This window comes from Panthera pardus, unplaced genomic scaffold (assembly GCF_024362965.1).
Source record: "Panthera pardus isolate Hobbes unplaced genomic scaffold, ASM2436296v1 HiC_scaffold_13, whole genome shotgun sequence".
Classification (NCBI taxonomy): Eukaryota; Metazoa; Chordata; class Mammalia; order Carnivora; family Felidae; genus Panthera; species Panthera pardus.
In genome coordinates this window covers 92,207,517-92,224,989 of record NW_026526688.1, presented here as the reverse complement: position 1 = coordinate 92,224,989, position 17,473 = coordinate 92,207,517, and the positions used below count along the sequence as shown (strand labels likewise).

General features: G+C 31.6%; 1 protein-coding gene across 2 annotated transcripts in view; it reads left to right on the top strand.

Moving 5' to 3' along the window:
* The window catches only part of PCDH10 (protocadherin 10), a 62,807-nt gene that overhangs the window by 28,153 nt on the left and 17,181 nt on the right, over positions 1-17,473 (top strand). Inside the window, exon 5 of one of the 2 annotated variants that reach the window (XM_019419660.2) lies at positions 11,906-16,398. The exons of the other annotated variant lie outside the window; for it this stretch is intronic. Within the exon in view, the coding sequence (XP_019275205.1) occupies positions 11,906-11,925 (20 nt within the window). The 3' untranslated portion in view covers positions 11,926-16,398. Of the gene's footprint in view, positions 1-11,905; positions 16,399-17,473 lie in introns of those variants that run through there. 2 annotated transcript variants of the gene reach the window in all.

The window sequence follows — 17,473 nt, the reverse complement described above, 5'->3', positions numbered from 1 at the left end:
TTCGTGGCAATAAGACCCCGGAGGAGAGTGACAGCTGAAGTTTACCTTTAGAGAAATTAAAAAAAAAAAAAAAAAAAAAAAAAAAAAAAAAAGGGGAAGTATTAGAATTCTAAATGTAGCAATAAAAGATAAAGAAAATAGTTATCAGGGATGGTTGTGAAATCTTCTGACTGAATGTTTGGGAAAAGGTTGCATCCCTCTTATATACAAATACTAAAGGAAAGGGAATACATTTTGATTGAAAAACTAATAACCAGCTAGGAACACCCTTGAAAGGACAATTCAATCAAATGGAAAAAGATGAAAAATTATGTAGCAAAAGCAAAATATATATCAAAAGTATGAAATTTTTTACACAGTGTCACAGTTAATTGTGAGACTGTAAAAAATGTGTACTTTTTGTATCAAGATTTTTGGAAGTGAAAAGTAGATACAAGGTAACGTGATAACTGAAAATTCTAGTAGGCAGAGATATGACAGGGGTTAATTTTGGATAGGAAAGATTTGATCAAATGCCTGTGACCTTTAATCACTTAAAATATATTATTTTAATTTTTTTTAACGTTTATTTATTTTTGAGACAGAGAGAGACAGAGCATGAACGGGGGAGGGTCAGAGAGAGGGAGACACAGAATCTGAAACAGGCTCCAGGCTCCGAGCTGTCAGCACAGAACCCGACGTGGGGCTTGAACTCACGGACCGTGAGATCATGACCTGAGCCGAAGTCGGCCGCTCAACCGACTGAGCCACCCAGGCGTCCCTAAAATATATTATTTTAAATGCAACAATTAAAATTGTTCCTGTGTCTTCACTATTTCTGTGAATTGTGGACCCAGATGTTCTTAGGGTGAGCTTTACTTGTGAGTGTCTCTTTGAAAGAATAAACTCAGGAGCCATATTTTATTTACAAAATTTCGGTTTCATGGTTATAAAGTAAATTTAATGTTAGGCTATGAGCATCATCTGCCTTAATTTTTCTTTGTTAAAATGGGTGTAAAAAACATCCCCCGCTTTTCTCTAGGCGCCTAGTTTTATTGCTGCTGACACTACCCGAGGCTTGAGATTTGGGACAGAATCACTTCTTTGAGCAGGTCCTTTCACCAATTTTTGTCTTTCATAATTATCTTTAATATTGAATTATCAGCTCCAAGACACCCAGGCAGTCATTTGATTGCAAAATAATTTATTACACTTGGGAGATTTAGGGTGGAATGCAAATTATTTCCAGATATGTAAAGTATAAACCTCTCTGCTGGGCTCTGTGAGGAGACACAGGTATACTTTCTTTTACATTCTCCAAGCCCGGTCCTATGTGCTTAGTTCACCAAAATTAACGAAGATCCCTCCGTTTTTCCATCTGGCTTCTACTGTTAAGTAGAGTATTAATTTATATTTATAGACATTTGACTTCGATAGTCCTCTAAAATTTTTGAGAAGCTCCCTGTTGTGACCACAATGATGTTCAGTAGCTTTATAAGCTTTTTATGTTTAAACCCTGCCTGTAGTTTTGCTGTATGTCATTCAGTGATTGTCAGCTTCTTGTGATTTGACACATTCTATTCTCTTTCTGGAATGCTCTCTCACCTACAAAACCACTCCTCACCACATCTGTTTGGCCATCTCATACTCGTCAATTAAGATTCATCTCATTTTACTTTCTATTTTTTAATTTTTTTAAGTTTATTTATTCTTGAGAGATAGAGACAGAGCATGAGCAGAGGAGGGGAAGAGGGAGGGGGAGACACAGAATTCAAAGTAGGCTCCAGGCTCTGAGCTGTCAGCACAGAGCCCAGTGCGGGGCTCGAACCCACGAACCATGAGATCATGACCTGAGCCAAAGCTGGACGCTTAACCGACTGAGCTACCCAGGCGTCCCTCATTTTACTTTTAATAATGAAGCCTGTCCGAAAAGAGATATGCATTCTTCTTGTAACTTCTTCTAGATTTTTATACATGATTGTTATTTTTAAAATATCTTGTAAAACATTGTTTTTACCACTGAATTGTTAAATCTTTTGGAACAGAAATCCATGTGTATTCATTTTAGAGTCTCAAGTCGCAGAATAAGGTCTACAGCAAAGTAAACACCCATAAATGCTTATAGACTGCATCAATGAATCAATAAATGAAACACCTTGAAACTGAGAACTTTTTTTTTTTTTCCCCTGTTTGGTTATCTAGGCATCTTCCCGACTTATGCAAATTAATAGAATTGTAATAATCTCTTAATGCCAAAGCAAACAAACAATCCCCGAACCTAACCATTTCTACTCCTAACATACTCTCCCCTGGGTTTCATCAATTTTTAACCTTCCATAATTTATTTGTCCTTTTTATTCTGGCCTTAACTGTACTAGTCTTTTTATTCTTTTTTTTTCTGATTGATTACTTTTTCTTTAAAAACTCCCTAAGCCTCATGTTTCACCATCACCAACTGCTCGTTTAACTAATATATTTTTTCAATGGTTTGTTGTATATAATTTACAAACATATTTGTAAAAATTAAGTCAATATAAGATAATTAAACATGAACATAAAAGGAGATCCACTTTAAATACATGATTATGGGCAACGGCAGGAACTTGTTAATAATACAGGATAACTATGGCTACAGGCAATTTAACTGACTTTCCTTTAGGTTTGGGGGGGTTTCCGTGTAACTAACAGTTTTTAAGTCTTTGTTATCTTTACTCATCATCATTATTGCAAAAGTTATTTTCAAATTGTTTTCTTAGACAACTCTTTTTCTATGGTCTTGTGGCAACTGAGTATCTCATACTTCTTTTTTCATAAGGTAGAATTTTGATTTTTTTGTGTGAGAACTTTATCGTAAGACATGTAGGTAGGTTTGTACATTTGTCATGTTTTAATAATGATATAGATATCTTATATATAAACATACACTGTTGATACTATTTAACCATAATCTGTTGCTGCCCCAGCAAAGATCGATTATTTAAAATTTGAATTATTTTCTAGATTTATTGTGGTATTTTTCATAAATACTAAGTGTCTAACATGACTTTTACTTTTATTTATTATGTGGTTAAATATTTACAGTAATTAAGGTGAATCCTATTTAAACAAAAGTGTAAAGTTATGAGATGTAACACAACTATTTAAGGATCCAAATCTTGTCATTTAATTAGTACATAACTAAAATTATTTTAACCTTTCACAAGCATAATGTAATCTTGTTTCAACAATTCGCATGTTTGCGATTATTTTAAAGGTGAGTATAGTTCACTGCGTACCAGTTTTCAAATCTTTAATTATCTGATGATAGGTTAAATTGGAAGGGCAAGAGGGAGGTGGTTTAATGAGTTTCTAGGAGATAACTAAAATTAAAATGTATACGTAAGCTTAGATTTTAGAATAAATGATTAAAAATTATGTTACTATGCAAAAAGAGAAAGAAGATTTGATCTAATATGCTATATCCACATCTCATAAAAACAAAGATTTCATTCAAAACCAAGGTTACAATTTAATCATGATACAAAGAAATAATTTAAATGACAATAAAGATTACATTCGTGTATGATATTAAATTCATTACATATGAATTTATATTGTAGATAACTGCATTTCATTTCTCTGTCTTTTGAATTTTATTATTTTTATTTATTTATTTTCTTCTTTGAATTTTCAATCTTAAGTTAAAAAATGTGTTATCTTAATTGTAAATCATTGTAGACTGAAATACATATGAAATTTAGGAATTACAGTGTTATAAAATAATTAGAAAATGTAACGCAACATTTTTTTCTAGAAAACACTGTACCATTTACCCAGTAGTAACTAGTGTCACCTGTGGTGTCATGAAACAGATGCTTTAGGATAGGGATTCCAGGTTTAACAAATAAATGACACGACACCTAAATGTTGCATGGAGCTTATGTATACTAACAAATTATGCATTATTTGCTTGAAATTCAAATGTAAGGGCATTCTGTATTTTATCTGGCAATCCTGCTCAAGGCGTTATGGAAGCCCATACGTAGTCTTGGAGTTTCTGACATGGTTGAGTGTGAGGGTTGTTTTCTGAATACAGAAAAACAGTGGTCAGCTTTCACTTCTCAGTATGTCAGCATTTCAACCCCTATCTGAGCCTGCAAATTCCTCTTTTTAATCTGCTATTTGTTTACACATAGAAGCAACTGAGTTATGTTAGGGGAAATCGGATCATTAAGTATATTAAATATACAGCCATATTTTTATACATAATTTCTAAGCTGTGTATATCGTGTGTGTCTTTTTTGAAAATAAATTTGTGTGAATTGTGTCATAAGTATTTTATTTCCCAGTCCTGAATATTTTGCATTTATTTTCATGGCTTAATTATCTAAGGTTTTACTTACATTATTTTGAAATTGTATTTGGCTTAAGTAGGTTATTAGTGGTTAATAAATTAAATGCATAGCTATATATTTTTAAATGAAGGTTTTATGTATTTGTTTTTAAAGTTTTTCCTATCTTTCATTGTTGGAATTTATGATTAGTTTTCATATAAAAGACAAAGGTGCACACATCACTAATAATTGATCTAATATTGTGGTACAATGATGTTTGTTGCAGATAGGTCTATGTACATAAGATCCTTATACCTGTAGGAATGACCGATCCCATTCAGGCATTTTTCATGTCTTCTGCTTTGAAAATTAATGCTAATTGCAACCTTACAGGGAAACAACTAATTTGATCTCCTTATAATGTTGTTTTGAAGAAAACTAGTTGAAATACAAGCGTCTAAATGTCAGTAAATGTTATCGCTCATAATTGTCAAAGAAAAAAGAAGAACCATTTATTCTGTAAAGGAGTATAAGGATATCTTCTTAGAATTTTAGATACATAAACTAATGGTATTTGTGTAACTTAAATGAAAGCATCCTTTGTCATTATTAAAGCAAGATAACTGAGTGGCTTGTCTTCAAGAGATATTTCAAGGGTACTTCTTTATTACCAACATAAAAAAAATGTGGTTTTCAAATAACTCTGGAACAAATCATAGTGTTCATATTTTAGTGGATTATGATAAAGGATTACAGAAAAATGTTCGATGATATTATAAACATAGAGGGCAATATACATTAGAGTTCCATTGCCTAAATATATGCCGATGTGGGATGGAAGTATTAAAAAACTAACTCAATCCCCAGCTTTGATTTTAAGATACCAATGATGCAAGGTGGTTTTATTCATCAAGAGAGCCTGACAGAGTGGCCAATGTGTGCTAGGTATTGTCACCTTCTACTATTTTTCCCCTCTCAGGGAAAATTTCTTAAGCCTCTAAGGCATAATTTTCCACATTTCTAGATGATTCCTTCAATCTGTAACTTTTATGCAATACCTTGTCATATGGGTTTTTATTTTTTCATAAATAATTTAAAAGCTTAATGGTTTTAATATTTAAAGAACAGATATTTAGAATACTGACCACTCTTGTGTTTAGATGGAAAAATTATGCATGATTACTGTGTTTTTAGATATCTAGCTTGAATCAATTTAGATAATGATAATAATCAAAGTGTATTGTCTAATTAAAGGAGCTGATACATGATCACTGGTTTTTGCTGTAGAGTTCAAAGCACTCTTAATTAATTTAGCTAATTAGAATTAAAGATTTTAAAAACAAAATTGAGTTACTATAATTGTACAGCTTTCCTGTTAAAAATAATAGTGATAGTTGACATGGTTGCAGTAACCCACAGGGTAGATATTTTCTAGTGAACCAGTTGTAAATGTACCTTTGTGAGAAGGTCATTTTAAATAACACATACCCATATGCACATAAACACACGCAAGTATATAGAAATTTCTAAAAGCCTATGGATCCTCTATCTAGAAAGAACCCATGATGTTTCAGGAGACTCACATCCTCATACAGAGTTGTGTGAGGGTCATGATATATGTCATAGTTGTGGACTGTACTTGTAGACAAATAGAAGCTCCTATTTTGAAGGTTGTTAAACCTTTTAAATAATGATAAAGTTTGGCTTGAAAATAAATTTTGAGCAATGATTTCTGAAATTTTCCCTGGTAGTAAATTCAGGGCTTTGCACAGTACATCAACCTCTTCTTGATATTGGGAGCACATTCCAGCTTATAAAATAAAGTATCTTTGTACATAACCATTCTCAGTGAGAATATGAGTCCTAATTCATTTTTAATCCATAGCCTCAAATTGGTATATAGTCTTTACCACAACTGAAATATAGCAGTATTGGTTACTTTGGATTTTTAGGGGAGATGGTGACTGTTGTTAAGTAACAGAAATCCAACCGAGTAAATTTTAAAGATCTAATTGGCTTTATTAAATGATTCACCAGGGGCGCCTGGGTGGCTCAGCCGGTTGAGCGTCCGACTTCAGCTCAGGTCACGATCTCACAGGCCGTGAGTTCGAGCCCCGCGTCGGGCTCTGGGCTGATGGCTCAGAGCCTGGAGCCTGCTTCCGATTCTGTGTCTCCCTCTCTCTCTGTCCCTCCCCTGTTCATGCTCTGTCTCTCTCTGTCTCAAAAATAAATAAATGTTAAAAAAAAAAAAATTAAATGATTCACCAATTGGACAGCATCCCATCTGGCAAATACAGGGGGCCCCTGAGGAATTTTACAAAATGGAAGGTTTTTATAGAAGAAAGGTGGGACAAGAAAGTTATTAGCAAAACGAAAGGAAGGGAAGGAAGGAAAGGATTGTTCCAGGCAAGGCTGCTTTCCCATAGGGGGGGTAAGAAAGGGATTTATCATGCAAATTACCTCATCTTCCTCTGGGGAGGAGAGAGGGCCCTTGTGTCCCTAATCGCTAATCAAAAAGAAAAGTTTCTTCTGACTGACGATTAACACTGGATTTCTGGGAGGGAGAGGTTGAAACTGCAAATAGATTAGGTACGAGGCTCCTGTATAGGAATGTGGTCCAAGTGATGCCATTTTGAAAGATGAAAACGGCAGGCAATGGTTTTCTTTTTAATATTTCTGAAAAGAATATGCTCAACATGCTTGTTTTCTCTCAGAAATGATCCATTTTGCTCATTCTTGGTGTAAAATTCTATACCACAAAACTACGCTTGCCAATTACCTATCTCTGCGAACACCCATGAATTTAACTTTTAATAAACATTTATTAATTGTAAACTACATTGTAAGCATTACATAAGTCTAAAGGCTAAACTAAACACTTGGATTTAATACATATTTCTTGCATGAATGTTCTGAAGGCTTGTTTGAGTCATTCATTTTATAAATTTTTCTTTCTAAAAAACTAATCAACTTTACATATGGGAACCACTTTCTCCAGATGAACTCTCGTTTTCTAAATGTATTCTATAATCTCTTAGCTCTGTCAACCTAAAATAAAGAGCATACTGTTTGATGAAAGGAAAAAAGGAAATTTAACATGAGGATGGTGTGAATATTACGAAATAAATGTAAGACCTCAAGATTATGCTGCACTAAGCTAGTACTATTAGACAAAAGACAATATATATTATATTAACAGAAGGCTTTCAAGCTTTTTATAATTCATAATAATTATAACATTTAATCAGTTTTTGCCTTATATGGATCTTAAAATTTTAAACCTTTTTGTCATTTTTTTTGTGAAAAGGAAAGCATTTACAATATGGACAATGTACGATTATATCTTAAAATATAAAAACAAATATAATACTGTTCAAGTGGGAAGATAAAAGAGAAATCAAGCAGTGACCCACTTTTAATAGTAACCTCTACTATGCTTATTTCTGGACTTTACTGTTAAACAGAAAAAAAAAATAGATTTTTAAAGAGAATCCTCAAAAATGTCTCAGGAATAAGATAGAGGAAAGGTAAATGAATTGATTATTCAGCTGGACAGATCTCTAATGGAGACTTCCTTTTAAACGATCTTTCAGTTTATGATATGCTTTTACTCAGGACACAGAGGGCAGGTGTTTCTGATTTCTAGAAGGGGTAATGGGCTTTAACTTGTCTCTGCTAGATTCACTTTACTTATAAAGAAGTGTCCTGACCTTGAGGCTCATTAAACTTTTGAATGCGCTCTGGAGTAGGTTACTGATCTCAGTATCTGGAAGTTTTTCACTGCAGTGGAGTCTCAATCATTTGGGATATTTGAAGGCTGTTCTTTCTTTCAGTCACAGAAGTAGGTTAGATCACTTCACACGTTTATATATTTCTTTAGCTTCTGTGGTTCATACTGTCATAAAGTATAAAGGATAACTTGCTTCCTGTTATGCAAATATAGAAATGTGAATATTCTAGTTATTTAATTTTCATTTTAATATATTATACTAAATTATTTTTCGGCAGGCAAATTATAATATTATTCATGGTATAAATAGATTATCAGCACTTTTATTTTTACAATTATTTCTGCAGCATACATGCTTATAGTTATTCTTCTTACGTCATTAATCAGAATTTGTAAATGTCCCAAAGTTTAATATACTTTACAGATGATCAAAGGCAATAACAGTATGACACAATATAAAGAAAAATATGCATCGGGGCGCCTGGGTGGCTCAGCCGGTTGAGCATCCGACTTCGGCCCAGGTCATAATCTCACGGTTTGTGAGTTCGAGCCCCGCGTCAGGCTCTGTGCTGACAGCTCAGAGCCTGGAGCCTGCTTCGGATTCTGTGTCTCCCTCTCTCTGCCCCTCCCCAGGTCATGCTCGTACTCTGTTTCTGTCAAAAATAAATAAACTTAAAAAAAATTACAAAGAAAAATATGCATCATAAGTGTCATTAAAAACATATATGTTAAATATATACATACCTATAATGTTAAATATATGCATACATACATGTATGCAAAATTATAAAAAAGGAGATATTTGAATATCTCTTTTCCATTAAGAGTAATTTTTTCATCCATAGTTCAGAAAATAATATAAAGGTCTTAAATGTAAGATTTTTATGACTCACTTTGAAGAATAAATGAAGTGAATGAATAAATTGATATAAAAAGAATACCAGCAATGCCTTTACTTTAGATTTGACTGAAAAGAAAATCTTTCATCTATATCAAGTGACCAACTCCTTATGTATGCTGATGAATAACTAGGGGAAAAATGCATTTGTGAAGTGAACAGAAAAAGCAAAAAAAAAAAAAAAATTCAAGTACGCTTTCATAATTCCAAAACATATGTAGAATATATCATAAAGCATAGAGATTCAGCGTATTTGACCCATTCTCTCTAGCCTGAAATGTTTCAGCAAATGCATACCCATAATAGTTAACACTGTGGGATAACTGTTCTTGGCACTGACTCTAAAATGTAGTAACATTGCTTTTATATATGTATATATATTTGTGTGCTGCATGTCCAACATTAACCCAGACAGCCCCCAAGGACAATGAATATTCAGTATTCAAAATCAGCTCTTAAGGGGCTTGAAAGAAAATGTATGTGACTATAACTTTAGTAATAATATTTCATTTTCTTTAGTTTATCTGGCACTACTTCACATTTGGGAAATTTGATGCTGAAATAGAGGAAATCTTTCCTTCCCATCCTACTTGGTTCTGACCTTCAACCTCAGCCTTTACACTTGTCCTATTCAGATTTGCATTCCTGACTTAACAGATAGGTGGGAGGTGGTAATTTAATAAAAGGCGGTTATATTATTCATACAACTACTTGAAATAGGTGCACTTTAAATAAAAGCGGCACACAAGTAACCCTAAGCAGTAACTAAAGTATGCATTTTAAATTTATGTTGAAATTTAAGGTATCAAGTATAATGTGTGCTAAACTTCTGTGTTCTTAAAATTCTGGACTATTTCAGTAAAAACAATTTGTTTTTGTCTTTTGACTACATGAAATAAACATGTAGTATCCATGCTAAAGGGTTTCTCCATAAGTATTTTTTAACCTAATGAGAAACATTTTACTGATTTAAATATGTGTTAGGTTGACTAATTTCTGCATTATACTGCGATGTGCTTTTCGGTATATTAATTTTTACACATAATAAATTACTCTATAGGTTGTGGATAGGTCACGCGAGTTTGTTTTCTCCTCAAACTACTAGAAAGTTGTTTCTTATAAATCAGTATGTTAAGAAAAAAAAAGTTTCATCCTGTAAGTAGTATCCCCTCCTTATCTTGAGAAAAGTAGTATTATTTGCAGAATGTTCATGTGTCCTGAGTTATCCATGAAAGCACAAGATTATGTCCTGTGCTTCCTTTTACTCACACAATTATTTGGATTAGACAGTAAATTATTTGACCCCTGCAATTATTTGTTCAAATTCATTTTATAAACCTGAATTTCCATGGTGCTTAATTATTGTAATTTACTGAGGAATTTTAAATTCTGATTGGTATAAACAAAATATATTTAAACTATATATATTCACGCTTATCATGAAACAGGGAATTCGAATTCAAGAACATAGGAAAATAAAATTTGATTGCTTAAAAAGAGGAAAATTTCTATTTTCTTTAATAGAATATTCTCTATAGCATTATGACCAGGTAAGTTATAATAACTACCATATAATCCTGGGTTGTAGCTAACTTGTTTTATAATTCATGATATTATATTACAAATATATATATATTTTGATTGCTCAATATGAGTTACCACCAGGGACATGTAAATATTCATTTTCACTTTATTTCTGTCAATTATGGTGCCTGACTTTTCCAATTTTAATTGATGTGTCTGCTAAATGGTGACCTAGGGAAAAAACGTTTGGTGATTTGTTCAGAAACTGAATTTGTAAGGAAAAATAAATGTGAGAATTGGAGAAATAAATTAAGAAAAATATATTAACTAGATAATCTACTTGAAATAAATGGAAATACCACAGAAGAAAAATTATTCTGATCAGTATGTTCTTATGTTTGTGTTAAAAAAAACAAACAAAAGAAACAAAAAAGCCAACTATTTACCAGATTGAAACAATCCAGTTATGCCATTTAGTGTAATTCTTAATTTTTAATTATATTTTAATTTATATATGTATATATATTATTACAATCGATTTTACACAAAAGAACTGCTTTTTATCACAATTGAACACTATTTTCCGCACATTTTCATTATATATCTATTACGTGCCAGATGCTGACCTAGCCAATGCAGTTTCTGCTCTCATTGTGCTCATTGCCTAATATAAAGATTATAGAAAGGTAGGAAGAAATATCCGTTATCATTATAAATAAATAAAATACTTAAAATCATAAAATCTAAATGATTGGATTTGGAAATTCTACCTCATAATTCGTACATTTTATAAGACTGGACCAAATTCAATATCTTTTTTCCTGTCACCCTTTTATAAGAAAACGGATTCCTTTTAGGGAATAAATTTATTATTATTATTTTTGTACACATTAAAAGGTTTGGTTTTTACATAATATAAACGATGAAGTAAAGTAAAACCAGAAAATGTGAAGCATTTTTTAACTTTTTAATTACATCAACATTTTCTAGTACAGGTTTCTGTATATGTTGATTTAATATATATAATTTGGAATTTTTTCAATTAAACATATAACCAGTTATTTGTAGATATTCTAATGACTCATTCTAGAATGCTTACAGGCCACACTTTTTTTTTTTTCTATACTCTGATCGTGCATAAGTAATGAAGTGGGGATTGTTCTGTATGTAACTTCAAAAGTTTAATCTCCACATAATTGGTGCTTGATATATAAAACATACCTTTCCCACACAAAACTCATTTTCTAAAATACCAAAATTGACATTTTTAGAAACCCACGCAACGGATTGACTTGACAATTAGAAACCAAGGCTAACACTGAAAGACGTTGACACGACGTGGGTCTGGTATAGGGAGACGACTTATTTCCAGTTGTATTTGTTTCTTTTCCAGTAACATGCAATTCTAAACTCCCAAACGCAGGCTCCTTTTCTTAGAGTATTTTTCTTTCTTTTTCACAGCACGGAAAAGGATATGCTAGTCAATTCTACAGGATTTACCTGAAGCAGCATGATTTGCACAAAGTCGACCAACAAAAGCATCAACTTTTCAACTTCATTATCTTGGCCATCAGTTAGTTGTGTGTAACCGAGTACTAGATTGCCGGCGGAGTCATCGTGGCCAATTATAGGACCTAATTGCTCTCAGCAGGCCTGAGAAATGAGTTGAAATGTGCAGAACTGTAGAAACTTTAGAGGCAACTGCTTTTGCCTCTCCGATCAGTGTGTGCCTGTTTACAGCACTATATATCTTTCTCTCTCCAAATGTCACTGAGCCCTTTACATGTTTATATTCACCACGAGAAGCCAGTCATAAAGATAAAGGAAATTTGTGCATTATAAATGCAATATCACTGTTTTAAACTTGACTGTTTTATATTCTTTTTGTGTGATCAAGTGTTCCCCAAACTATTCCAACTTTACAAGACAGATTGTGATTATGTTCTTTTCACCTGTGGGTTATAAAAAATGTTGTATTCTGAAGACCCACAAAATATCAAAGACATTCTGTAGTTTATACACCGTGTTGCAAAGTGTTTACTGTACTATTTCAAAGCTTCTAAATAAATATAAAATATATATATTATATTATATAATTTTCCTAAAATGTGGTACAACTCAGTTGGTTTTTAAATGGATTCATACAGTCCACATCATATAGTAAAGTGAAGGTAATTCAGGGTCCCAAAGATAAACTTACTAAGAAAAGAATAATCATTAATAGTTTCCTCCCAATTTTCATCTTATACAACCCTGTTTTTCCTTGTTTAAAAGAAAATGAAGCTCTAAGCTACACAATTTTGTCAAGAACTTGTACTGAATTTTCAATGCCAAAGATATAGCTGTCGATGTTATCAGAAGAGCACTGAATATGTAATATCAGAATATCTAACAATCTACATTCTTTCGATTCTATTTCTATGGCTTTGAATTTAGAATCATTTAAAGCTTTTATAAAGAATCTATAAATCCACCTGTATTTGTTGTTAGAAAAAAAAACAAAAACAAACACTGGGTGTCTGTACATTTTGTGGTGTAAAATACGTAATTGAGATTACTATTTTAAGAAGTCCTCAACCGTATAACTCACACAGAATTTTATTTTACATAGTTTTACATAGTTTTGTGACTCTTACTAACACATGAATATAAAATCTATTTATAACTCTATATGAACATATAGAGATATATAAGTATCTGAACTGGTAAAGAGTAACTATAAGATATAAGTGATCTCTAAATTTAAAATAAGTTAAATAAATTTGGAGATAAAAATATGGTACATTATTGTTTCAGTATTACATGTGAAGATTTTATAGCTTAAATATAGTCAGTGTTTTATTAATGAGAAAATTCTTTCAGTCAGCCTTGAAAAGTTAAGCTTGCCTTTTATTTTCATGTCCACGAAGTTAATTATTAAATTCATTTAGATGTATTTTCCTTTCTTTTACATAGTTTTCTTTTTACCAGCTGTTGTTTATTGCTTAACTAAGAGAGAAATTAAGAGAGAAAAATCAGAGGATGTGAGATAATCTTAGCAAAAAACAGAATTCTCAAAGCTCCCTCCTAAGAAAGCCTTCAACGTTTCTAAATGTTTGCCCAATCCAAATTACAGATCAATTTTGACACATTTACCTTAACTGCTAACTGATCTTCTGGATTCAGTGAAAGTTTGAGCTGCGCTATGTTATTAAAGAGCAGACTAAAGCTTAACACATAACAAATGTTTCCCACCTAGTTTTATGGTCATGTAAATGGGAATATTTTCCTTCGATTTAACAATAAAATGCATACATATTTTCAGAGGACCTTGATATGTAGATTTGAGTGATATCTTGGCATCACTCATTTGACTTATCAAATGACAGAGATTAATACGTCGTAATCCCAATCATTTTATCTACTGAAGTATGTGTAATATTCCAGTCTTTTGGGGACCCTTTAAAAATACGTAAAATCAATCCATCGCCTATGACACAAAAGCACATACGTTCACAAAAGTGCAGCAGTAACATTTTCTCAAACTTTTGGCGCTACTTCATTAAGATTTTGAATGATAGACTATTTTAATAAGGATATGTTTCTATATAATTTAGCTGGAAAAATGTCTGTTTGTTGTAATTGCTTTTTAAACAAGAAAATGATTTTCTTGTTGAATCACTGCTTTAATTAAAACCTTTCATTCATCATTTTCCAATTATGGCGGAAAACACACATCCATCTGCCTTATCACATGCATTAAAAATAAGGTTATATTCATTTCATGTATTATGTTTATATTCATTCATTCAATGTTAAGAAGGTTTCTTTAATTATTTAGACTTTTATGTCATCGTATATCATCTCCCTTGAACAAACTTCTTATGCCATATATTTACGCATTCGTTTTTTATATATCATAGTAACAGTTATTCTAATTTACATTCTAATTATTAAATTATATCATTAATCAACAAAAGCAAACAACAAAAACAAGAAAATTTTACCCAATTTGTGGGAAAGATAGAATTTGCTAAAATGCTAAACAGTTATTAATCATGTATTGTACCCAGAATAAATCAGAAGTTACCAGAGAGTAATGATATAATTTTAGGTATTTGGCTAGGATGTTTTCTACCAATGAGAGGGGGACTATAAAATAGAAAAATGCAACCAATCAATAATAAAGGTTTACAAAAAAACATGTATTAGATTACCATGAAAAGGAATTTTAGAATAGTTTTCTGTTTAATCTAGTCATCTTAATATCCAGTCTTACATAATTCCATACATATCAAAAAATACTATCTAAATTATCAGATGACATTTCATCAATAAATTACTTCAGAAACGAATGATCATGACATTTACTCCTTGATAAACACGGTTCGTTCTAAAGTAGTAAAAATGTCAAAATATTTTCCTGTGGAAACAGTGTCTTAATGTTTCAAAGGTATGTCAAACGACAATTTTTAGAAGTATTTTCTCCACGTGTAAAATTCTAATTCTTATCTTGTAAACATAATTTTGTGAAATCATTTTAAATCAATATTTAAGTATCACATCATAATTACTTTACAGATAAAATGGTATCACTCTAAGTGTATCATCTTTCTTGGGAACTATTGAGAAATATGTATATTTTGTTTTTTGAAGATATTAAATGCAATGCCTTTATCAAACATTGCAAATTAAGTACTATAGTAGAGGATTTAAATATTTTAATTACTCCCGTTTCCTTTTAATTTCCTCCTGTTTCATTTCTTAATAGTGTTATAATTTGCCGCCGGATCTCCTGTACTGTAGAAACCTTCTTATTTCTTCAATAAGAGGAAGAAAAAACATCCTCACAATTCTCAACATAAACTTTAATAACTGTCTATTAATTATGCCGTTTTAACTTTACAAAAATAGTTTACTGGAGTAAAATTAATATTTAATACAACTACTGACTCAGAATGTTGCAAATGTTAGGCAGCATAAAGAAAATTACTTACGGTGCTGACTGATCATAGCACTGTTATTTGTCATTACATGTGGTTTTCTTTCTCCCCCTCATATTTCTATGTGTGCTTTTAATACCCGAGGAACTCAAAAACATTTAAAATCTTGGTATACTTGATAATTTTTCTGAAAATCTTATATTTTTCATATTGCAATTTCTTGGGTTCTTTATCTTTTTCAAAACTCTAATTTTGTAGTGGTAAAGGCTTTGCACTTAACATCCTTTTTATGTTCCTTTTTAACAAGGAAAAACAGAAAATGACAAAATTCCATATTTTTTATGCCATGGAGTAGTAAAATTATTTTATATATATTGTTAGCACTTCAAGGAATATCCCTCTGCTAGGTCGAACAAAATCCTTATACAGTAATTTGTGAAGCTACTGTTCAATAGAATATTTTTGTTTCTTCTAAAACTTGGCATAGGTTTTAGATTATAGCATTCTATGAGAATGCTGGGAGATGGGTGCCGCCAGAGTATTGAAGGCAATAATATGACTAAAATTCTAATACCTTTAGTGTGCATGCATGTATTTCTAACCACTGTTATTTTTTAAGTATTTGTAAAATTAGAAAAATGACTTTTATTTCTTGAAAACTTGTCACATGCTTAGTTTGAAGTTTTACACTTCAGACGTTTTTGAGTTGCGTGCAATTTTTGCATTAATGATGCAAATATTAAAATCTCGCATGAGACTCAAAAACTTCTGAACGATAGAACTCAGACTTCCAATACATCCGTACATCATAGAGCTGAAAGTAAGCAGGGAATTTCAGCTCTAAACACATTTTCAAGACAGTTATCTGTGAGTGAAAACAGGGTATTATAACAAAAGATGAGTTTAAATCTTAACTATAGTGTTTGTTACTGTGAATGCTATAATAATACATAAGTAAAATGAGTGTAAATGTAATATATTATTTTATACTGCTGTATACACATGAAATAAATAAAACTAGGATACATATTATGCCATTTTTCCATGCATGGATCTTCCACTGACGCCCGTGGGAGCTTTGAATAAAAATCAGTGGCAAAATATGGCCCTAAGTTTAAAAACAACTAATGCTGATTTAGTAAATTCAGTCTTAATATAACAGGTCTAAGGGGACATCTGTTCAAAACTGAGTCTCATTCGAAGAAACATATGCTAGGTTTAAAGGATTTTGCGATATTTACACTTTTGAAAGTAGGCATTTAATTCTATATGATTCTCATGAGACCCACAATGAATATTTTAAATGTATATATTTTTCCACCTATTGTTATATTTTCTTCTTAAGTTTTTTGATTTGTAGTAATACCAAGGGCCCACAAGGAATAATGTAGATGTTTGACACAGGATATTATGAGTGCCTTCGAGCAATAAAAGGAAAATATTTTATCTAAAATTTTAGACACAAATTATTTCATATTTAAAATCAATGGACACATAAGAAAAAAATAAAATTCATATGGGTATCATATTCCAAGAAGAAAACGTAAATTAAGGTATAGTGTTTTTTAATAATGATAACAATAATCTGGACAAATCTTACAGAAATTTATATTCCGAAATAACTAAAAGGTAAAAGAAAAGTGTGCTTTGTAACCTAATGTGTGGTTTACGTAACCAATTTTCTTGAGTTCAAACTACACATACCTGGACAGAAACTCATTTTATGAAGCAACAAGGGATAAGGATAGGACTAGGTATTTCTCTTGCTCTTTATGTCTAATAAAGCCAGCCCTATGGTGGAAAAAAAACTAATAAAAATATACAGGAATGATTCTCAAGAGAATGTTAACAGTGATAGTTACAAGTTGCTTTGTTCCCCTAGACCTGTCCCTCCTGTCCCTTACTTTTACCCTTTCTGGGAATCATATCATGGACTCTTCTATGTAACCAAGATTATGAATTTTCAGATGTAAAAATTAAATTTTGTTAAATTACACACTTCTATTAAGGTCCAACAATGAGGAGAGGTAGGAATGCATAGTAATATCTGCCTTCATGAAAATTCTAGTTTGCTTTGAGAACCAAAGAAACTATAGGAAAATGTTAA